Below are 24487 nucleotides of genomic sequence, written 5' to 3'. Positions count from 1 at the left end.
CCAATGGTCCTGAAATTGCCATGAGTAAGACTAAATTAGTGAGTTTGGACAGATTACTTTCTTTTTTTAAAAATGGCACATCTAAGACTTTGACTTTAGTGTTGACTTAGTAAAAGACTTTAATACCCTTTTTTTATACTTATCCTGACTTTTCTCTCTCCCTCTTTCTTATCTCTCTTCCTCGTTCTCTCTCTCTTCATTATTTTTCAATGTTCTTTTCCACAAATCTGAAAGAAAAAAAATGGGTTTGTTAATACCACCACCCTATCTCTTTGAATCTCCACTAGGCGGACCTCATCGACGCCGTGCATCGTGCTCAAGGACGAGTCTCCGAGTCCACTCGAGGGGGAAGGCTCTCACAAAAACGTTGACTTCGAGAAGATCGCGAGGAGAACGTTGGGCTTCACCGGCTAATCTGCAGACTTTCAACCTTGAGTTGGAGGTATTGGCCCTGGTCATCAGGTTCTGCAAATTTGAGTTGGAAGTCGTCGGTAATGTTCTCTCGCGTCGATTTGAGTTGTCGAGCTTTATTGCTGGTGTTTCTGGGCGTAGTCTACGGAGGAGTAATGTGTTTTCGATCAGGCGAGGGAGGCTACAATGAGATGAGATGAAACGAGCGACTCGAGAAGGAAAAAAAAGGTAATTAACTTGTGAATTGCTTGTAACGACGACCATCTTTTTATTTGTAGAAGATTGGGGATTGGTGAATGGTTTGTTAGGTTACAGGAACTGGAATGATAATATAAAGAGGTATCTTTATGATTTATGAGTTCTTGGACTCTATCCATGTAAATCTGTTTGTTTTTTTTCTTCATATTTTACTGCTTTACTGTATTCGAGTTCTAACAAAATATGTTTTATCTTGCATTTGATATCTGTCTTCTTCTATGGAACCAATCAAGGCAGCAATGGCATGGAAATAAGAAGCCTCAAAGAATTGTTCAGCGGCGAGAAACCCGGTTAAGGTGATGATCTGTGCTATCCCACTCATAACATCTCTTACGAGTAATTATAAGCGCAGAGGCCTAATAATTTCTTTTCAAGGTTCACTATGTGATATGTCTCCAATTTGTGATTTCTGGGTTATGGATATATATATATATATATATAATTCGCTTGTATGTAATATGTGGGGCAATAAATTAATAATATGAAGAAACATTCCTAGCTTGTAACTTGACTGGTCTTTTATAATTAGCTTCCAATGATCACATAAAAAGAAAGTCTGATTATGCAAGGAAATACAAAAAAAGGTTGCTCTGCATAATCACTTACCTAGTCTATTTCGCAGTTGGAATACAAGTTATGAGAGTTTACTTGGAACCAACAAGCCTTTTCCACTGCCAATCCCTCTCTCTGTAAGTTGCTTTCGCACTTGGGTTTTCTTTATCTTGCTAACGATGCTTTATGTATCAACCAAAAGTTTTTTTTTTACTACCATAGCTTGCTCTATTTCTTGCAATTTTATTTTATTTTTAATCTTGATTGTCAGGAAAATGATAGAATTCTTCATTGATATCTGGGAGCAGGATGGTCATTTTCTTCTCTTCGGTATTTCCATTTGCAACCAATGCTCTCTGTTGTGATTCATGTAAAGTGTTTTTGGTGCAAAAAATATTTCTATTGCAGCCAAATTATTGATTCTAGAGTTAGTCTGCACTAAATAAGTATCAACATTATGTCTACTATAACATGTCATTGTAAGAAACCTTCACAGATTCGAGTTTTTATAATTGTAATGTATACTTGATTTGGCTTTACCTCTAAGCCCAAAAACACCATAATTGGCCTATATATTAGTGACAAATTTGTAATTAGTTCTTTGAAATTAATGACAAACATGTAACTAATTCTTTGAAATTAGTTCTTTGAAATTAGTGACAAACTTGTCACTAAAATCACTGAATTTTTTGAAATTAATGACAAACTTGTAACTAGTTCTCTGAAATTAGTCACAAACTGTGAATTAAGACTTGGTTCTACAAATATGTAATTAATATACATATTAGTTACATGTTTGTAACAAATTCACAAATTTTAGTTACAAATATGTAACTAATAAATATAATTAGTTATATGTTTGTAACTAATTCATATATTTAGTTACGAATATGTAAAAAATGTTTATGTATTAGTTACATGTTTGTAACTAATTCGCATATTTATGTTCCTTTATTTTATGAGAGATTAGCAAACTTGAAAAAAGAGTTCAGTAGCATGCATAATGAGTTCATTGCTCTTCATCGAGATGAGATTCAAATTCAAATTCAAAACATAGGTCTAGATTATTGCTCTTCACGTGCATGTCGTATTCATCAAATTTACAGCTCATAAGCATGTCATAATCGTCAAATTTATAGCCCAAGACTGATCATTTCTGTCAATGATCTCAAACTCGTACACCGATGATGGTCGCACCTATACAACAACAAAAAAATAGATTTCCGTCGTTGGGGATATGAGATGGTTTGCCAGCAGGCAGAGAGAACTCTTCAGAGATGTTGTCGGGGATAGCAAAATCACAATTCATCACAGGCGGCAAAGGAGCTGCTCCTGGATCTTCAGTTCCCGAAAAACCACTCTCTCGGGTGCTCGAAGTGGAACCAACATGTGCATAAGAGGATCCATAAGTGATGAATTAGTTAACAGTAACTAAACAAGATGAATTAGTTATGTACTAGTCACTAAATCAGCTGAATTAGTTACTAAATAATCACTAAATAAGGTAAATTAGTTACTTAACAGTCACTAACTAAGGTAAATTAGTTACACGTCAGTAACTAATTCACATAACTTAGTTACTAATTCAGCCTTACGTCGTGGTTAGTAACATATACGTAACTAATACACAAAATTACATACTTGTAAATATATATTAGTTATGTGTATGTAACTAATATACATATTTCAGTTACATGTTTTTAACTAATTGGCCGGCGGTTTGAGGGGTGCTCGGTTCGCCGGCGACTAGAGGGGACTCACTATCACTTGTGTCAGATATGTTTACGTCATTGTGGATATGAGATGGTTTGCCGGCAGGCAGAGGAGACTCTTCAGAGATGTTGTCGGGGATATCAGAATCACGATTCATCACATGCGGTAAGGGAGCTTCTCTTGGATCATCAGTTCCCGAAAAACCACTATCTCCGGTGCTCGGAGTGGAACCAACATGCGCAGAAAAGGGTCAACAAGGAATGAATTAGTAGAAAGTCGCTAAATAAGATGAATTAGTTACGTACTAATCATTAAATTAGGTGAATTAGTTACTAAATAAAGTAAATTAGTTACATAATAGTCACTAAATAAAGTAACCTAGTTACTAATTCAGCATTACTTCATGTTAGTAACATATAACTAATACACAAAATTACATACTTGTAAATATATATTTGTTACGTGTATGTAAGTAACATACATATTTTAGTTAGATGTTTGTAACTAATTGCCGGCGGCTGGAAGGGTGTCAGATATGTTTTTGTCGTTGAAGATATGAGATGGTTCGCCGGCAGGCAGAGAGGACTCTTCAGAGATGTTGTCGGGGATATCAGAATCACGATTCATCACAAGCGGCAAGAGAGCTGCTCCTGGATCTTCAGTTCCCAAAAAACCACTCTCTCAGGTGCTCGAAATGGAACCAACGAGCGCCGAAGAGGGTCCACAAGTGATGAATTAGTTAACAGTAGTTAAATAAGATGAAGTAGTTACGTACTAGTCACTAAATCAGGTGAATTAGTTACTAAATAGTCACTAAATAAGGTAAATTAGTTACCTAACAGTCACTAAATAAGGTAAATTAGTTACACGTCAGTAACTAATTCACATGACTTAGTTACTAATTTAGTCTTAGGTCATGCTTAGTAACATATACGTATCTAATACACAAAATTACATACTTGTAAATATATATTAGTTATGTGTATGTAACTAATATACATAATTTAGTTACATGTTTGTAACTAATTCACCGACGGCTGGAGTGGTGCTCGATTCGCCGGCGACTAGAGGGGACTCATTCTCACTGTTGTCAGATATGTTTCCATCGTTGAGGATATGAGATGGTTCGCCGGCAGACAGAATGGACTCTTCAGAGATGTTGTCGGGGATATCAGAATCACGATTCATCACAAGCGGCAATGGAGCTGCTCCTGGATCTTCAGTTCCCGAAAAACCACTCTCAGGTGCTCGAAGTGGAACCAACATGCGCCGAAGAGAGTCCACAAGTGATGAATTAGTTAACAGTAGCTAAATAAGATGAAGTAGTTACATACTAGTCACTAAATCAGGTGAATTAGTATGAGATGGTTTGCCGGCAGGCAGATGAGACTCTTCAGAGATGTTGTCGGGGATATCAGAATCACGATTCATCACATGCGGTAAGGGAGCTTCTCTTGGATCATCAGTTCCCGAAAAACCACTATCTCCGGTGCTCGGAGTGGAACCAACATGCGCAGAAAAGGGTCAACAAGGAATGAATTAGTAGAAAGTCGCTAAATAAGATGAATTAGTTACGTACTAATCATTAAATTAGGTGAATTAGTTACTAAATAAAGTAAATTAGTTACATAATAGTCACTAAATAAAGTAACCTAGTTACTAATTCAGCATTACTTCATGTTAGTAACATATAACTAATACACAAAATTACATACTTGTAAATATATATTTGTTACGTGTATGTAAGTAACATACATATTTTAGTTAGATGTTTGTAACTAATTGCCGGCGGCTGGAAGGGTGTCAGATATGTTTTTGTCGTTGAAGATATGAGATGGTTCGCCGGCAGGCAGAAGGGACTCTTCAGAGATATTGTCGGGGATAATAGAATCTCGATTCATCACATACGGCAAGGAAGCTGCTCCTGGATCTTCAGTTTAAAAAAAAACCACTCTCTCAGTCACTATATAAGATAAATTAGCTACACGTCAGTAACTAATACACCGACGGCTGGAGGGGTGCTTATATCCTAACAACTTTGTGACGAATGCGTGCAACACATGAATGTGGCTTTCTACTATCTTAGAAAAAAAGGAATGTTGTTTGCACATTGTTTCACAGTGGCAGACTCTTTAGCTAATGAAGGTGAATTAATTACGTAGTAGTTACTAAATAAGGTGAATTAGTTACTTAATAGTTACTAAATAAGATGAATTAGTTACGTACTGGTTACTAAATAAAGTGAATTAGCTACTTAATAATCACTAAATAAGGTGAAGTAGTTACTTATATTGCAAAGATAGTGATATTTGTGTTTATTTCCCTTTATGACTCCTCAGGTTGACTACCACGAGTAAGGTGGGCTCTAATATTCTATACTCCAACACATGAGCTGAAGATCTTATTAAAGGTTACAAGAGGATTTCCCAAACTATCAAAGCATCCTCTTGTGTACCATTTCGCGCCCCCGTCCAATGGCGATGTGACACTCACGAAAGATTGGATTTTGCAAGAAATAAAGATGTAATTGTCTTTTTTTTTAATGTTTGGTAATGATTATTGATTGTTGAAGGCATGTACTTAATATTTTTTGTTAAACAAGAGAGCTAACGCTATGTACAACGAAGCTGAAAAAGAATTACGACTACCTTTCGATTTCCGTGTTGAAGTCATTGCATTGAAGACTTGGTTCTACAAGATCTGGACACCAGTCAAGTGGCTCACTAGATAAGGTAAATTAGTTACTTAATAGTCACTAAATAAGTTGAATTAATTACGTACTAATCACTAAATAAGGTGAATTAGTTACTTAATAGTCACGAAATAAGATGAATTAGTTACGTACTAGTTACAAACAAAATCATGATTTTTTTAATAAAAAAATTGAATTTCGTTTTTCAGATTTCAACTTTTAAAACAAGATTTTATAAATGTATTTTTCAGATAAAACATATGTACAACAGTAGAAAAGAAAGAAATAGTAAAAAAAAACTGCTAAAAAGAAAAAAAAAGTATATAAGAAAAAATAAATAAAAATAAATAAGTAAATAAGAATAGATAAAAAAAGATGGAGGAAGAGAGAAATAGAATCAAGAAGAAGATAATTGGCGTGAGAAAAAAAGAGGAGGAGAGAGAAATGTATAAGTAAGAAGAGAGAGAAAAAGTGGTGGGGTTGAAGAGAGAGAAAAAAATTCTTTATGGTTTGTTTTGATTGGTTGAGAATTTTTATGTATTTAATATTAGGTGGTATGAAGTAGTAAATAGACCAAAAAAACAAGGATACATTAGGTAAGTTTTATTCATCTTTCTTTTGACTATATTTCTCTCTCTTTTGAACACTCCTAGATGTGCCATTTTTCAAAAAAGAAAGTAATATGTCCAAACCCACTAATTTACTCCTATTAAAGTCAATCCCCCATAAAGAAACTTCGAGGAAATTTCCTTATTGGGCCCCACAAATATCTATCATGCATGATAATAATGATATACGTTATTTCTGGAGAGACAGATCGAGAATGGTTTTGTTGGTCGTCCGAGGCGATGATGATGGCGGTGGGATCATGTGCGAGCGGTGGTTTTCAGGCGGGATTGGTGTTGGCGTTCATAGTGAAGCTGAGTCTGAGCGTAAGAATTGTCCGAAACACGTTTTGGGAGATCGTGGAATCGTCTCGGCTGTTCATGTTCCAGCTGGCACACATCGCCTTCGACCACCGCACAAACACCCGTTTCCAGAGAGCTCTCCGACTCGTTTCTCAACGCCTCACTCACCATCGCCACCACCACGACCTTCACACTCTCTCCATCATTGCTCTTTAGTTTATTACTTTACTCTCTCTCTCTCTCTCCCTCTCTATACCTATGTATCTCATCATTTTCGATTTTCTACGTACATTCTTTTTAGTCCAATCTGATGATGAGCTTTCATTTTTCTGGATGATAAGACCATACTACCACTTGTCTGTTTTTCCTTGCTATCAAGGTTATAATTGATACAACTCTCCACTAACAATAAGAAGTTTTAATTTCATAATTAATGTTTTGACAATTATATCTCAAATTTGTATTTTGTACACATGCAAATGGTATCATATGGAAACTATATACATCTTTCCCTTTTGTCTAGTTACACTCGTGCAAGTCCAATAATCACATTTAAGATGAAGTCATGAGGTTTTTTTAACATGTATTAAAATTTATCTTAAAGTGCATAGATGTTCTTTCAACTGTCTCTATTACATATTTTGAATGTATCTGAATAAGGTAGCGTAAGTTTTTCAGATATCTGAGTGCTTTAAAGATACCACAAACATATAAGTTTTCTAAGTAATTTGAGGTGTTTGCGATATTTGTGCGGTTTTTGAAGCATACCGTGAGAGAAGTTCAAACCGCTCCCACGGTTGTGCAAAAAGCGGGATACCCCTTTCCGGCATGGTATTTTCAGATCTGCTTGTTCGAATCATAAATAGTCTGCTTGAGGTTACTGGTGTGTATAGCTTCCAATACTTTCTAATAACTTATTTTGTATATAATGTCCATGGTTACTGTTGTGTGGGATATTTTCCCATCCGAAAAACGTCAAGGCCCAACTCAAGCGAGGATGCATGGCAACCCCGGCCCAAATAGTAGAGTCCGGGATTAAGACAAGTCGAGCTCACCTCTTAGGGGACCTCTCATCCTGACGTCCAGGCGAGCTCGACCCCCAGGCGAGCTCGACCTCCAAGCCAGGCTCGACCTCCAGGCGAGCTCGACCCCCAAGCGAGCTCGACCTCCAGGCCGGCTCGACCTCCAGGCGAGCTCGACCCCCAGGCGAGCTCGACCTCCAGGCACCTCCGGGCGAGCTCGACCCCCAAGCGGGCTCGACCTCCAGGCAGGCTCGACCTCCAAGCCAGGCTCGACCTCCAGGCGAGCTCGACCCCCAAGCGAGCTCGACCTCCAGGCAGGCTCGACCTCCAGGCGAGCTCGACCTCCAGGCAGGCTCGACCTCAATGCAGGCTCGACCTCCAAGCCAGGCTCGACCTCCAGGCGAGCTCGACCCCCAGGCGAGCTCGACCTCCAGGCGAGCTCGACCCCCAGGAGAGCTCGACCTCCAGCAGGCTCGACCTCCAGGCCAGGCTCAACTTCCAGGCTAGCTCGACCTCCAGGCGAGCTCGACCTCCAGGCGATCTCGACCCCAGGCGAGCTCGACCTCCAGGCCAGGTTCGACCTCCAGGAAGAAGTCCAACCCAAAAATTGTGATGGCAATCCCAACCCTGCCAAGGACCAGTCACTCTGGTAAAGCTCACAAAACCGGAAGACACCTCTGGTAAAGCTCACAAAACCGGAGGACACCTCTGGTAAAGCTCACCAAACCGGATGACACCTCTGGTAAAGCTCACAAAACCGGAAGACACCTCTGGTAAAGCTCACAAAACCGGAGGACACCTCTGGTAAAGCTCACCAAACCGGAAGACACCTCTGGTAAAGCTCACAAAACCGGAAGACACATCTGGTAAAGCTCACAAAACCGGAGAATCCCTCCGCCAAGTTTCCATAACTTTTCACATTCAAAATCCTATAAATACCTTCAGATTCCTCATTTGGAGGTAAGTTGGCTCACACACATAAAAGAACTCTCTCTCATGCTATAAAAAAAAAAAAAACTATAGCAAGTATTCCACTCAACAAAACTCTCTCATTTACATACATTTGAGACTATAATCAAATATTTTCAAGATTATCTCCACTCATACAAACGTCTCCAAGACTAATGTTGAGCGTCGGAGCACGCGCCGGGGGAAAACCCCCCGCGTCCCTCTAGTTCACTTTTCTTTTCTTATTTTCTCAGGAATCAAAGACGAAGAACGCATTCCGGACGAAGAAGAAGGCAAAGCATTATTTCTCTCTTTGCGATTCTAGGATCTTCTGAAGCTCTTGGACGCTTTGGGCTTTGGTCCCGAACTTCCTTAAGCCTTTTGGACTCTCGAAAAGTAATTTGGGCCGACCCGAGACTAGGCACGCGACCAATCCAAGCACGCCGCGTGTCCACGAACGTTAAGTCTAAAAAACGGCTTAACAGTTACTGAGTCTCTAGTCTTTGGCATGAGGGTGGTACCAATACGTTCCTCTTATAAAAGGCTATTCAAAGATACACAATATTTCTTCCTTTACTAAATATTACAAAGTATTATATTTTTATTTTATTTTTCATTCATACATATCATATATGTAGAACATTTAATCTCAGATTATAAAGAAATATTATAAAGATCAAACAATTGAGACAAATGGTTGTCTCGGGATATTAAATGCATGTGTTCACACAAGAAAAGAGCTCATAGACAAAAAGTAGTGTCATCCAAACTAGATGGTTGAGATTTTTTTAAAGCTATTATTTGTCATTACAAAATTCATCATAAAATAAATCATTTCGTCATAAAATAAAGCATTTTATAACGAGGTTTGTTACATAATTAGCATTAGTTTGGTAAAAAAAAAAACTATTGAAGACGTTATTCATGTGCATTTCCCCTTAATCCAAATAATTAATAAATCGGCTCATATACACCTCTTTCATGTTTTTTTTTTCCTAGTTACATCCCATGTTTACATATAATTTGATCTGAAAACGAACTTAGAGACATAAAACGTGCTAACACCCACAGCCCAATCCCTTAATTATATCAATTCATATGATGTCGAGTCAACTTATATTTTTAAATATTTCCAAATCTTTACGGACTTCGGCTTGGAAGCCACACATTGAAAAATACGATTAGTTACTAATTAAAAAAAAAATATACAGAAGCTGATAAACATCTGAATTATTTTAGCAATCTGAAATATATTATATGACCAAGTCTAGTTCTAAGCTAACCACATTGCAGAGGGAGGTTTGTTTTAGGATTTTATAGTAGTAGTACATAATACAACATTGTTGGGATTGGAACGAGGGCAAAAGAAGTTTCAGGTGCTTTTTAAATTTCTGGGGACGATTGCTTCGAACGCTGCTGAGCGGTTTGTGAGTGACGTACTTGGACACCCGAATAGGTGTGTAGTGAATCCCACTAGGCACCCGAAAAGTACTTCTTTGCTTTTTATAAGATTGTTCTTCGAATAAAAACATTCAACAAAAACACAAAACACTTCTCATTGCTCTCCCAACAGGGTAGAGAGAAGCAGGTCCTGCATAAAGCCGGCTCTTCCCGCGGCCTGTTTCATCCTCTTCTCTCTCTCCTCGTTACTCAGCAAGGGATCGAAACTGCAAAACGACACACACTTAAATTTCATACCACACACAACACAATCTTTCTTTGCGAGATGTGCAAGGACAAATAAAAAGTTAACTGCTTAAACTCGTTGCGAAACTAAGCCCGAATCCAAGACCAGATATACCAAAAGTAGGCAGCATCGATCCCATTGATTGGACCCCGGATAATTTAGCACACAAAATCACAAATCAGTCCGATGGGTGAACCAATCCCTCTAAATACACTATTCTACCGGGGAAAATCAAGCTAAATAAATAGCAAGTCTTACTCATCTTATCACTTATTTGGACTCCATAAGTAATTTAAATAAAAGACACTATTAAAAGCGTTATCGTAGTAATCTATGCACACTTCTGTGATAGCTTAACTTCCCAGAAGAAGAAATATATATATATATATATATATATATATATATATATATATATATATATATATATATATATATATAAAAAACAATTCTAGAAAGAGCTCTGTAATAGAATTATAGAAGCCATAAAAATTATGGAAAATACCTTGGTCTCCTTGTCTGTACCCGTTTCTTCGAAGAAGTGTCATTGGCGGTGGCAGCAACAGACTTTGATATTTCTTCTGCTTCCGAAGAAGGGAAATTCATGATAAGAGATGATAGTAATGGATCGGAGGCCGCGTTGGAAACACCAGGGTTGTTCGATCGGTACCCACCACCGCCACCACCTAAAAGCACCTGCAAATGGGCTTCTCGAAGATCCCGGCCCAGAAGTGACAATGTCTGACTGCTAGGCATCCCGACTTTACGTACCCTCCTTCGGCGTTGCAAGTGATTTTCAGTCAAAGAAAAACCGTAAACAAATCCCATCTTTTTTTTTGTCATTATTTTAAATTAAAAATTAAAACTATGAGCGATCGGTATCTAGAATTTCAAAAGGATATCTTAAACAGGTACCCATGATGCAGTGTAATATGACTCAACATGTCCCGTGAAACTTTGACGGAGCACACAGGGCAAACCTGCAACAAAGTGTTACGCAACCAGAATTTGATACAGAAAAAAAAAAAGTAACATACTTCTGACTGATGAATCACAAGCACATTCAGTTGCTAGTTGGTATCAAACATGAAGCATGTACTTGATGAAGCACTAACCCTAAAATTAATAGCACGGCCGATCAAACCAACACTATAAAACATCTATCTTTATGGATTGTCATTAGACTGTTTGCACCTCATAAAAAATGACACTTGTCATCACATTTTCAGAGAAATAAGACCCCTATAAATGAGATAACCATGGGCCTGGTCACATTCTATGTTTTTTTTAGGAAGTCAATGACATTTTCAGAAATAGAGATTGAAATCCTAGGTATGTATTTAGAGAAAACCAAAATCCCCCAATTGTATGAAATTTCTTGAATATTCACTTTCCATACATTTTCAAGGGAAAATGAAATCTCAAATATAGCTGCCCTAAAATAATTTTCAATTCAAACAACAATGCAATGGATGCTCATTTTTCCCCCCTCATATTTTTAAAGTTTCAAACGTACTAGGTATAAGCTATTTGTATTTCTATTGTCGGAATTTTTTTTTTTTTTTTTTTTTATCACTTGACAACAAATTCATAAATTGTATCCGCTAAGTGCTACCTCTCGAAACATACAACACATGGAACTATAGTTCGGTAAATGCTACAAAAACCAAATTAGACAAGTAATGACTCTCTAGGTGCAATAAATCAGTAGTAGTTTTCATTGCTTTCAGACACTTTTTTATTTTAGTTGCCTTCCCTAAATCCAGCTTGAATTAACAAATGCATCGGAACTCTGTTCGCTAATTTTATGTTCTAGCATATTTATATAAAATCCTAATAAAAGCAATCACGAAAGAAAAATCTCATCTTTCAAACTCGGTTTTTTTTTTTTTTTTTTCCAGAAACTCTAATAATACTTTCAGATAAACACTCCAAAACGCAATTTTTTTTATTATAAATAATTCTATCTAAATCACCACCGACTTATTCTCGTTAAAATCAAGCTAATCAGAAATTATAGTAATTACATTAAAAAAAAGACATACTGTGGCTTTAGACTCGCACGAATGGTCGTCTTCGAGATGCGAACAGAGCGAAGCGATATCGAATTCTTCGAAGCAGTACGGACATGGAAACTCCGGCCTGAGGTCGTCTTCAACCTCGAAATCATCTATGCTCAACCGATCTGACCGACACAATAAAAAAAAATCATACGAATTCGAAATCATCAAGCTTTGAATAGAAAACAATAAATCGGATAAAAACAAATAATAGACGCATACAGACACACAATACAAAACATATATCTAGGTCTGTATATGGACGGACCTAATTGGGAGCTCTGATGGTGGTTCTGCATCGTATATTGGCGTTTAGCGGCGGCGAGGCGAGAGGTCCAGAAATCGGCGTCCATTTCCGCTTTGGAATCGAAAGATTATCGCTTCTTTGATCGGATTTAGTTTCTACCCACCGAAAAAAGAAAGAAACAAACTTTGTTTATAAATATATAAATTACACGGTCTCCGATGGGTGATCTCTCTGTTCTAAGCGTGTTGACCGAGAGAGAGAGAGAGAGAGAGAGAGAGAGAGAGAGCTTTATTACAAGTTGTTGATCAGAGAGAGCTTACAGATTCGGAGAGAGAAAAGAAAGACAACATGATGAAGAAGATGATATTTTATATTGGATTTTTTTTAATTTTTTATTTATTTATTTTTATCTTTTCGCTAAAATGATTATTTTTAATATCATTTCTCCCCAAATTTGGAGGGCTTGTCCTACTCTAGTCCCGCCCATTCTTTTCTTACCAGAATCGTCCATCACCTGATTTTTTTATTTTTTTTTAGCTAACACGTACGAAATATGACACGTCATTAGCTACATTTCTAATTTTAACTCTCTAATTTAAGGGGTCGTAATTTCACTTCCACCATTAGTTAAGGGATATTTCAAGCCGCTTATATCAACATGCTAATAAGAAGAACAAGAAGAAGTGAAAAAAATTTAAACGACATTCGATATAAAAAAAAAAAAATAAATAAACGACCGTGAATTTCGGGGAAGAAAACTTGAAAAGATTTGAGATCAAGTAATCGAAAAGTGTCTTTAATTTAAAGAAGTTAAAAGTGTAAATTATGCATTAACTTAGGTGTGAGGGTGGAGAATCGATTATCTATCGACAAAATAGACAAGTATGTGAGATTTGTTGATTTCTCACGTGGAGTTTGTCTAGAGATATTTTTTTTGGCATTATTCGGATCGGAAATGCTTGCTAATGAATCAAAGGGTGAAACATTTACCGCAAGGAAGAGGCAAAATGACAACTAATAGATTTATAAGAATTAATTAATAATGGAAATGTACCAAATAGTTATTTATTTTTTAACTATTTTTCAGCATATATTAAAATTATTATAATATTGGAAAATTAAGCACAATTTAGTAATTAGAAAAGTAGTCAATTCAAACTTTGACATTACTAAATAGCCAACGTTTGGTAAATGTTAGATAAATAACTATGAATGATGGCGTGACCTAATATATGGAAGTGACTATTTATCTAAAATTTATGTCTGTAAATATATGAAAGTGATTATTTACCTAAAATTTATCAAACGTTGACACTTAATAATGTCAAACGTTTAATTTGACTATTTTTCTAATGGACACTAAAATATTGAAAACATTTTCTACAAAATTACGAACAAGAGACAAGAGAACACTTTGGATATCCAAAAAAAAAAAAAAAGAAAAAAAAAGAGTACACTAGGCAATGCCCCGAGTCATCGAGGTACCTAATCTTTTATGAATGATAATTACATATGACAGTCCTGTTGATAAGCATTTATTTTCTAAGTTTGATGGACTAACTAAGGGTTGTTAGGAACTTAGAAGCCTTTTTAAATTTATTATCTTCAGCATTGTTTTTTATTTTTTTATTTTTATTTTTATCTTTTGGAAACGAGACAATGATAAGATTAAATTTTGACCTGAGCTTGTATATATATATATATATATATATATATATATATATATAAATATATATAAACTTTGAATTTATTGGTATAATAATATATAGTATTATGAAAAAAAAAACTCAATTGATATAATAATACATTAAGAATATTGTTTGTAGGTTTTAGTAATTTATAAATGATAAAGGATTGATATTAGAGGGCTTGTTGATGTCGGGAGGGACTGTTTCTCGGTTTATTTTATTCAGGCTAATAGTTGGCTAAAAGCCGTTTCCGAAAAAAATAAACTTATATATTTATTCATTATCGTCTTCTAAATTTGACTTTTTCTTAGTGAAAAAAAGGGTGTGTGAATTATGGTTTTAGATAAAGAAAGGAGACATATGCCAAAAAAAAAAAAAGTGTAGTGAAGCAGAGACAAAATGACGCTATTTTTTCACGGGTTTTTCGGTGGTGGAAATTCTTTCAATATATGAAAGCAGAAAATTAATATCCGATTCCAACCTCATGTTTTGAGAATTGCATATAATGAAATAATAAAATTCGACACTCAAATGAGATTAGGTTGAACTGCTTTCAACCGCACAAAACATCATCTAAAAGTAGAAGGAAAAAAAAACGTAGTAACACAACACAAAACATTATCAAAAGAGAGCTTAGTTAAGAAGCATACAAAAATAAATAAAAAACTTCAATTGGATTGAATTTTATTCTCTCAATTTTAAAAATCTCGTTTCTAGATCCTAGCGACGCCTCACCTTAATTGATTTTACTTTTTCTAACTTTATTCTAAAGAACAACAAAAGAGACACACGTATACTTATCATTTTTCTCTTTTTGAGTAACATAAACACACACATATTTGATAAGACCCAATCATTTTTGTATATCTGTTGTTAAGGTGGATGAGTGACTGAAAAATGGAACAGAAACGATGATCGATAAATTATTATATAAAAGTTGAGCATAAAAAATCATGATCAAAGTTTTTTTTTATTTTTTTCCCCAAGAAAATACTGCAGATAATCACAATGCCTCGAATGTTACAATGCCCAAAATCAAAACTTGTCAAAAAACTCTTCAGGCAAGTGTTACTAAATCTGATTGAAACCATGAAAAAGTAGCACCACTGCACAGCTTCCCAACAGAACAGTCATCCATCTACAAAGTAAGAAAAGAATAAATAAATAGAACTTCTTTTCCATTTCAAAAGAAAAATCTGTAGATGATCTACAGATAGAAAAGTATAAGCACCTTCATCCTTGTTCATCACTAATTGCTAATTAAACAACTTAAAAAATAATTTATGACAATAATTTTTTTTATTATTAAAGTGCAACAATGGGATTGTAACATAGGAACTCTCCAAAGCGTCAGTCAGGAAATGAGCAATCATCACAACCTTAGTTACCTAAAACAAAAACAGCCACAGCAAGAAGAAAAAAGAAAAATTAAAAACCAAATAAGGAGTCAAGAATTAATTAAGGGATTCATATTCACGTTCATAACAGTACTTATTCAACACAACACAAGATCAAAATCTGAAACAGACTAAAAAACAACCTCAAAGCAAAGCATATATCAGAAGGCACCAAACTCCAGACTGACAAATTACCTACGAACCTAGATACCAAAAGTGGAAAATTATTAGCGGTGAAGTACTAAGAATCATCTCAACCAAAATGGGAAACATATTAACAAAGTTATAGATTATTTAGTTCTGAGAAGCAAAAGTCCGAATAATTCATCCTACATGATTAATGAGTCAAAGACGGACTTTCCTTGTCTTTCTCAAGCTCTCGATATCAATAATTTGCCCAATTTTAGAGGTATATTGCTTACAAACCCGTAGAGGAAACTCCCTACGAAACAAACAGGAAAAAGGGACCTAAAAGCGTTACCGGAACCATTCAAGAGGTTTGTGGTGATTTCTACTTATTATACAATTAGAGTGTTTTCCACCACCTTTTTCTATGGCGAAAGCACACAAAACTTTGCTCGACCACTCTTCTATTCATCATACATCATCATTGCAATCTGAGCGAATGAAATAAACCAGTATTATTCCTATATGGGAAGTTTTACAAACAGAAAGATAAAACATCTTCACAAGAAGCTTCAATCTTACAAAACTGGGTTATAGTCTGCAATAAATGTTCATAATAAGAAACAATATGAACCAAAATAAGTTGATGCAATGCCAATGCAGATTATCAACAAGGTTGTTTCTAATACACGATGGTCTTTCAGAACTGACTTTTAGCTGAACCATAAACTATTATCCCTATTTTTAAACAATGCGTGTAGTGTAAAATATACTGGATTACTTTAAACTCTTACCAGAATCTTATATTGAAATTTTCAACAGATCAATTCAGGCACAAAAATTAGGGCAAAGAACCAAGAGCTTCAAATAAAAAGAATGATTTTCAAAATGAGAAAAGCGAAATTACCTTCAGGAGTCCAACCGTAAGTCCGGTTAGAGACGGAAAGCATGGAAGTGAGCAGCGCGGAGGCCGTGGCGGAGTGGTACGGAAGCAGCGATCCCAGGCAGCGACTCGTCTCCATGGCCGACCTTCGAGGCCAAATTCAAAACCAGACAGAAAAGCGAATAAGGAGACTGAAAATCAGGCTGCGAAAAGAAATTGAAGGGAATTGAATTACCTGAGGGACGCGGGGCGAGAGAGAAGGTTTTGAGTTTGTTTGGGGGTTCCGAAGGGTGAAGAGGAAGGCCTGGTGGTCTTGGCGGCGAATCTCGGTGCCGATGCAGATCGGCCGGCGGATCTGAAGGCTGATCTGGCGGCGGCGAAGGACGCCATTTGTGTCGGAGGTTGATGAAGGGTTTTCGGGGGGTTTTGGTTTGGGCTTTGAAGGCTTTCTTTCTTTTAGTGTGCGCTCGTATGGCTTGTGTGAGTGGGTTATTTGGAGAACCGCTCGGCTCGAGAATTAGGCAGATTATAGTTGTGTTTGGTTTTATCAAGGGATAGCAGTTTGGTCCGGATACAAAACGAACACGATTTAAAACTGATTTGAATTTCAATAAATAGCTCGTTTCTTAATTGAGTCTAACATGATTAAATAATAAATCAAATTGACACAATTACGATAACACAACTCAAATTCGATTAACACGATTATTAAATGATTGACACGAAACACGATTACGATCCGTACGAACATGATAAAAATTGATACGATTACAAGCAATAGCACGATAACGACCGAATTAAACACAATTGATATTATATATGTAAAATTTTAATATATATATCAAAGTAACGTAAAATTATAAATATAAAAAATATATAAAATTATAACTATAAGTTAAACATGTACGAAGCATAAAATTATAATTATAATCGAAATATAAAAATGATATTAGAAAATATGATTGAATAAAAAGAGTTGTTATGTCATATATTGACATTTATATTGCCGCAAGACACTTTATAATTTTTAATCAATTTTGATATCGTTGAGGTTGAAAATAAGGTATATTCGTATCAATTTTGATATTAGTTGTTTTAAGTCTTGAATTTATTTTTGTGTGATATATTTAACTAATTATAAAATGAATATATGTAAGATTAAATGGAGGAGCGGATGATTTTATACTAGACGTTTTGAATTTTAAGTAACATGACGAGGATGTACAATCCGAAGGTTCAAGTATTCGTGTTGGCTAAAACTAATCATATGGCTTTTTTTTAATTTGTTTTTGTGAAAGATTATTGTATTTTGGATTCATATTTTCATATGACTACTATGTCTGAGATATTTTTATTTTATTAAAGACTATTTTTTTTTTTTATCTTATGACTACTATGTTTTTGATGATTTAATAACCATGAATTGAGTCCGAATGTCTAAACACGACTAAATTAAACGGTTTAATTGAAGCGGATATAGATCTGTAAAAAAATAAATGGTCGGATTTGGTTCTAGACTTCAAACACGATTAATAAATGGTTGGATTTAGGTCTAACAACTATTTTTGCAAACACAATTAACACGACACAGTTATGGTACGAATACGAAATTGTCATCCCTAGTTTTATCCCAATAATGCGATCATTGATACTTTTTTTTATATTTTTTTATTTGATAGATTTATTATAGTTTTTTTTTTTTCTTTTTTAAGATTCATTATAGTTTTGGTATCGCTTGAAATAATCGCAAGAATAGTATGTCTAAAGTTTGGTCGCAAAGATAATATGTTTTCAAGTTATAATCATATTTTTTTACTTTTACAAATTTTTTATAAAATACCCGACTGTTTTGGATTTTATTTAACTTTATTTATTGTGTTTACAATTTCATTTATAACTTTTTATAATTTGAAAAAAATATTATTCTGAAAATAATTTACGACACACTATTTTTAAAATGTTACATTTTTAAGACAAAGATGATGCTACTTAGTGTTATAAATACACAAGTATTCCTCTAGATGAAATTAATTGTAGGATTACCATTTTATATCTTATCAACATATCATGATATAAGACTAGGATTACCATGTATATCTTATGAACATATCATAAGAGTAGGATTACGCAAATTTATATTTTTCACTAGTTGTCGCCATCTTGGAGTTTCCTAGAAGGCAGTCTTCGTCTTTCTTGAATGTCGCACACTAGTTTTCTCTATTATATTGTAATCTCAATCAATATGTCTCGATCTCCACAATGTTCGTCTCCGCGTGAGACATCTTGTTTAATACTTATGAGTTCTCATCAAGGAGCTTTGCTGTAACTTGAGCCACCTAAAAATCAGTACCTCATCCATGGTAAATAATATGCAAAACATTTCAGCAACAATTGAAGCTCTTGCCTTGATGAACGTCACGATTGACTTCGACAAATGATCTTGAAGGACTCAATACTGTCATTAAACACTTTGAAAAGTTGTTACACCTTGATACCACTTTAAAAAAGCTATTCGACATGGCATGTCGATTTGATCGAAACTGGCGCTGCCGTGATTGCTCTTCGACGCTCTGTAAACCGTTGACCCACTTGTGGCGGTCACTTGTCATCGTATGGTAACTTCGTCCACAACATTGACCTACGGGCTTGTTCTTTGCATCACTATGGTCTTCCTCAATCTACATACATCCTTTGATCGTTGGACGAGGGGATATTTGAAAAAAAAAATGTCAAATATGTTGCTAATGTACATCTCGTCGATGCATTCTTTGTACATCTCGATAGATGCTGGGTTATCAGCGATGGTTCATGTATAGTACTCTCTCATATTGGCTACTATGTCATCTTTGTTGATCACTACACTAATTCGAGCAAAATCTTTGGTCGCTCGACCTCTGCATTGTTCTTCCTCAAGTATGCACTTATGCAAAAAACAAGTAATCTATATCTAATCTAGCACTTATAATAAGGAGCCAAGGACTATAATGCGGATCTGAGCAAAGAAAAGGACTATAATGTTGTGCTTTCACGCGACAAGCTCTACGATTTATTTGTTGTCTTTCTCTTTCACCCTTCTCTCTCTCCTAAAAAAATTCACTTCTCTCTCACGAGCGTCTACATTTTGGTGGAAACTCTCAGATTTACTAGATAAAAGATGCCCGCATCTCGTCCCATATTTTGGTGGAATTGAAAATTCCAAGTTCTATTTCTTGTTGTTGTTGCAGACATAGGAGTCCCAGTTTTTAATTTTATTTTTTAAAAATAAAATCCATTGAAAATCTGCTAGTAGCAATCCCCTCCTGTTCTATTTTTCCCGAATCCGGGAATTCCGTTTCCCAGGCGATTCCGGTAAGACAAGAAACCGGCTATGTAAAAAAAAACTTCCTTTCCAAAAACCAAAACCAAAAATAAAAACAAAAACACTTTAGAGCCCTGAGCCTAAGTTTTTCTCTGTAGTTTTGTAGTATCATATTTGCTTACCCAGACATTTTATAAATTAATATTTTATTGACCCGAGCGAACAGCATCAACTCACCAACGGAAACGAGTAGCTAAAATAAATAAATTAGCATTGAGATTACACATGACGCAAGTTTCAGTTTTTCAAAACTAACTATTTTGTTCTGTATGCAAATATCGAAAGATGGACAAGACATCAAAATCCATTTATTATGTTCTTTTTATGATCACGTAATGTTTTTATTAGTTGATGGGAAAAAAAGTCTGCCCTTTATTTCAACATAAATTGGTTGATGTTCATATCGGGTGATATCATGAATGCAAGAACAAGATATCCTCAAATCAAAAAGAAAAATAAACTTCATCAGTAGAGGAATGCTAATCTCTTTTTCGAAAGTACATTTCGGTATTAGACTAATCTCGAGACTAATGCATACTTAAGAATGATCCAAGTATCATCCCAGATACATAGACTTTTTCACTATTCCAATCAGTCTTTAATTATAACAGCATAGTATTTTCACCCAAAAAAAAAAAAAAACTGAAGATGCAATTCAATTCTCATCAAGAAAATTCAGGAACAAGCTATGGCCACTTTCAGTTCAACACAACTAGACATCTACATTTGCTCTCAGCATCAATTTCTTCCAAATTAACTGAAACAACATTACTCGACTCGTCAAAAATGAGAAGCGAGGGAGATCGAAGGAGATGAGTAAAAGACGAAATTACCCATCGGAGGTCCAAGAGAAGACGGGATCGGAGAGGGAGAGCATGGAAGTGAGCAGAGAAGAGGCGGTGGCTGTGTGGTACGGAAGCATAGAGCCCAAGCACCGACTCGTCTCCACGGCCAACCTTTTTGTTTCGCCACCGGAATTGTCAGTAAATTGAAGGTTTTTGCAAATTGTGAGCCAAGTTTAGTTACCTGGCGCGAGGTTGACTTTGTTTGGGGATTCCGAATCCGAATGGTCTGCGCTTCGTTGCTCCGGCGCCGAGCCTCCATGCCGAACCGGTTCTGGATGCTGACCTGGCGGCGGCGGCGGCGAACGACGCCATTTTATTTTTCTTCTTCTTTTTAGTTCACTCGTTGCCTTGGCTTAGTTTGGGTTTGGGGGTTTTAGCACGGAGAGAGTCGAGAAACTAATAAGAGAAGAGGTTTGCGAGTGAAAGTTAAGTTACTTTAATAATACGCATGGTTATTAAATTTTTATTTTTATGGTAATTTTGTAATTTTATGAAATATTTCACAATTTGATTTGATAATTTTTGCTTTTGTCTTGAACCTAAATATCTATTTTAAATTAATTGATTAACAAAATAATCAAAGTTTGAATTTTTCAACAAAGTAGTCAAAGTTAAGTTATCAAATATTTTTTTTGACACAAAGATTAAATTTTTTTGACAACTATTGTAAGCAATTTATCACTTTAAAAAATATTAATTTTTTTTTTTGAAACCTGATTAATGCACATTTTGACTATTCGTTTCATTTTAGGCAAACTTTAACTATTTTGCAAATTCTTTAACTTAAAATCGACCATTTAGCCAAATCATATTAAAATGTTAATATTTTGCATAAATGTCTAAAATGTTACACAATATACACGTTCTAAGATAATTTTACTCATTATTTAATTTGATAACCAAGATATAATCTAGATACGGGGAAGGAAAAGCAGGGCAAATGAGCGTATTCTGTTTACTCTATTCGGTTTACATCATTTTTAAGAACTCTTAAGCATTCCTTTCGGTAATTGAACTCTTAAGAAAATAACTTTTTTATGAAGAATCTTCTAAAGAAAACCCGTACATCATCATGTTGTTTACACTGGAACAGCGATTAAAAAAGGGATGGAAACGATGATCGATAAATTATTATAAAAAGCTAAGCATGAAAATCGTGTTCAAAATTCTGGATAATATTGCACATCATCGCGAAGCCTTCTCCACTGTTATAATGCTCAAAACAAATACAATTGATCAAATAAAATTTTCAGTCAACTGTTTACTAAATTTGATTGAAACCATGAAAAGTACCACCACTTCAGAGCTTCCCAACAGAAGATTCATTTATCTACAAAGAAAAGAAAAACAAAATAAATCTCCTGCTTAATGTAAGAAGAAAAAATCGCAGACGATCTACAAGTACAAAAATACAATCACTTTCATCTTCCTTGTCATTAATTGCTGGCGGAAATTATGTAAAATCTTAAAAGTCGATAACATGAAACTTTTTATTAAATTGAACAAATGGGACTGTAACATAGGAAGTCTTCAAAGCCTCAGCTAATGAGCAATCATCACAACCTTAGTCACCTAAACAAAAAACAGCAACAGCAAAAAAGAATAAATAAACTAAACTGCAAATGGTTGATCAAGGCAATCTTCAAGACAGCACACATAGTCGCGACTCGAAACAGGGAAAATTTCAATAAAAATGGAAAACACAAAATCAAAGCTAAAGATAAAAAAAAAAAAAAAAAATCTATTCAAGAGCCTCCGAAATAAACAAGACCTAAGAACGTTACCGTTCAGCAGGCTTGTGAATAATTTAGTTCTTTCTACCTATTAAACTTTGCTCGACCACTCTTCTATTCATCAGACATCATCAATGCAATCTGAGCGAATAAAATAAACCAGTATTACTCCTATATGAACAGGAAGAACAGCATGGCAACACATTCCGACGCAAATATTCCGAAATAAATGAAAAGCTTCAATCTATCAAGACCACATATAATGAGAAAATATCAACTCTCTAAACAAATTAATCAAAAAAGCTAAAGCAACAGTCTTTCAGAACCAAATTTCAATGGATCCGTAAGTATAAATTCTCCTACTTTATACAGATAAACCTATTTGCATTATTCAGTTGCTTCGAATATTATTCGTATGCATACAGCATTGTCGTTAAACCGTAAATCGTAGTTTAATGCAATAAAGCCGAATTATCATAGTCTACCGAACTCGTGAATAGGAATTTCAATCATCAAATTGAAGTCAAAGAACCAAGCGTTTCACGTAATGTAGATTTCAAAATGAAAAAAAGAGCTTACTTTCGGGATTCCAACTGTAAATCCGGTTACAGACGGAGAGCTGAGAAGTGAGCAGCGCAGAGGCCGTGGCGGAGTGGAACGGAAGAAGCGATCCGAGGCAGCGACTCGTCTCCATAGCCGACCTTCGAGGCCGAATTGAAAACCGAACAAAGCGAATAAGGAATCGAATCTCCGGCCGCGAAACGAAAGTAAGTGAAATGAGTTACCTGAGCGACATGGGACGAGAGAGAAGATTTTGAGTTTGTTTGGGGATTCCGAACGGTGAAGAGGAAGGCCTGGCCTTGGAGGCTCCGGCGGCTGCGGAACGGCCGGCCGATCTTAGGGCTGACCTGGCGGCGGCGAAGGACGCCATTTTTTTTAAATATATTTCCGTCGATCTGACGAGTAAAGGGCGTTTCTGGGATTGTTAGGAGAAGGAGAAGGGTTTTGTGGGACTTTGGGCTTTTAAGGCTTTGCGTAGCGGCCCGTGTTTGGTGTTTGGGTTATTCACGTCGCATATGTAAAAGTTTGAATTCTGTGGCTCGGAAATTGAGATTTTTGACGCAAACCTCATGTCACTTTATCGAAATAAACCAAAATAAGCAAAGTACTAGTTTTTTTTACTCGGTCAATAGATGTTTTGAATTTGATAGTGATTAATCTATTTTCATAGTGATAAATTCAATTTGACTGTTTAGTTAACAACTTAAAATTTTAGCTATTTATTGATCAACTAATTTCAAATAATTATTTTGTTTAATTTTTTTCTTCAAAAATCACCATTTATCTCGTAATCAACAAATATTAGATGTTTATAAAGTATAATATCCAAACCCAGGTGTGGAAACAAAGAAAAGATGGAAAAAAAATACACCATAATAACCGGTTAATTTTCTTAGAGTTTGGGATTTCTCAAGATTTTACTCTAATTTCTGTCAATTTTAATTCACAGTTTTGGGAAAATTGGTTTCCAATTACACATCAGGAAACCCTCGAAAAGCCAATGGTAGAATGGAGAGAATAATTGATATATTTCAAACCGGCTGGCAGGTAAGTTTCAATAAACTGTGAACTGACAACATACTCGGTAAACCAACGCTTTCCTATCCTCAGTAACTTTGAAGCCAAGTTACGAAGGATTTATCACTACCGGGCAAGGTTGGCCTACTCAGCCTTCTATCGAAGAATTTGAAAATCTACTTATGAACCGAGCAGCAATAGCTAATGAGATCGGGGCGTGGCTATTAAATGAAGGAGCACAGTGCTCTTTTCAAACAGAAACAAAGTGTGGCAACCATGACAACCCTGATTCAGGTGGGAGCTCAGAAGAAAGAAGACGAGAGGAAGAGTAAAAGTAAATCGGGAATCTATATATCTCTGAATTCTCTCTTTCGGGTGATTTAG

The 24487-nt window shown here is 35.6% G+C and overlaps 3 protein-coding genes and 2 long non-coding RNA genes across 16 annotated transcripts; 1 reads left to right on the top strand and 4 right to left on the bottom strand.

Moving 5' to 3' along the window:
• The first annotated feature begins 490 nt into the window (after positions 1 to 490).
• LOC149385918 (uncharacterized) lies at positions 491 to 1760 on the top strand. Its single transcript, XR_016301155.1, has 4 exons — positions 491 to 639; positions 903 to 965; positions 1292 to 1358; positions 1493 to 1760. It is a non-coding gene; the product is annotated as an uncharacterized LOC149385918 (long non-coding RNA).
• Positions 1761 to 9719: 7959 nt separating this feature from the next.
• Positions 9720 to 12842, bottom strand: LOC149385917 (protein DEHYDRATION-INDUCED 19 homolog 4-like). The gene is made up of 5 exons (XM_089626012.1): positions 12517 to 12842; positions 12234 to 12373; positions 11091 to 11168; positions 10694 to 10977; positions 9720 to 10171 (listed from the first exon to the last, which is right to left on the bottom strand). The coding sequence occupies exons 1-5, from the start codon at positions 12599 to 12601 to the stop codon at positions 10060 to 10062; spliced, it is 699 nt and encodes a 232-aa protein (XP_089482138.1). The 5' UTR covers positions 12602 to 12842; the 3' UTR covers positions 9720 to 10059.
• Positions 12843 to 15096: 2254 nt separating this feature from the next.
• On the bottom strand, positions 15097 to 17126 carry LOC149385916 (uncharacterized). 9 transcript variants are annotated; one of them, XM_089625894.1, is made up of 6 exons: positions 16825 to 17126; positions 16614 to 16735; positions 16126 to 16197; positions 15914 to 16022; positions 15724 to 15783; positions 15341 to 15571 (listed from the first exon to the last, which is right to left on the bottom strand). In XM_089625894.1, the coding sequence occupies exons 1-3, from the start codon at positions 16977 to 16979 to the stop codon at positions 16178 to 16180; spliced, it is 297 nt and encodes a 98-aa protein (XP_089482020.1). In that variant the 5' UTR covers positions 16980 to 17126; the 3' UTR covers positions 15341 to 15571; positions 15724 to 15783; positions 15914 to 16022; positions 16126 to 16177. The 9 variants fall into 9 exon arrangements, with proteins under 9 accessions (XP_089482021.1, XP_089482022.1, XP_089482026.1 ...); XM_089625895.1 differs by lacking the exons at positions 15341 to 15571; positions 15914 to 16022 and adding an exon at positions 15097 to 15321; XM_089625893.1 differs by lacking the exon at positions 15914 to 16022.
• Positions 17127 to 20376: 3250 nt separating this feature from the next.
• LOC149385915 (uncharacterized) lies at positions 20377 to 21195 on the bottom strand. Its single transcript, XR_016301299.1, has 3 exons — positions 20974 to 21195; positions 20781 to 20903; positions 20377 to 20704 (listed from the first exon to the last, which is right to left on the bottom strand). It is a non-coding gene; the product is annotated as an uncharacterized LOC149385915 (long non-coding RNA).
• A 705-nt stretch (positions 21196 to 21900) lies between these two features.
• Positions 21901 to 23548, bottom strand: LOC149385914 (protein NUCLEAR FUSION DEFECTIVE 6, mitochondrial-like). Of its 4 annotated transcripts, none has more exons than XM_089625901.1 (4): positions 23311 to 23548; positions 23105 to 23226; positions 22614 to 22666; positions 21901 to 22364 (listed from the first exon to the last, which is right to left on the bottom strand). In XM_089625901.1, the coding sequence occupies exons 1-3, from the start codon at positions 23454 to 23456 to the stop codon at positions 22647 to 22649; spliced, it is 288 nt and encodes a 95-aa protein (XP_089482027.1). In that variant the 5' UTR covers positions 23457 to 23548; the 3' UTR covers positions 21901 to 22364; positions 22614 to 22646. The 4 variants fall into 4 exon arrangements, with proteins under 4 accessions (XP_089482027.1, XP_089482028.1, XP_089482030.1 ...); XM_089625902.1 differs by having other exon boundaries at positions 21901 to 22122; XM_089625904.1 differs by lacking the exon at positions 22614 to 22666.
• Positions 23549 to 24487: the final 939 nt, after the last annotated feature.

This window comes from Urtica dioica, chromosome 9 (genome assembly GCF_054948205.1).
Source record: "Urtica dioica subsp. dioica isolate 48M chromosome 9, U.dioica_male_clone48M_v1_H2, whole genome shotgun sequence".
Lineage (NCBI taxonomy): Eukaryota > Viridiplantae > Streptophyta > Magnoliopsida > Rosales > Urticaceae > Urtica > Urtica dioica.
The sequence above is the reverse complement of the archived record's forward strand: the minus strand, read 5'-3'. Positions and strand labels throughout refer to the sequence as shown.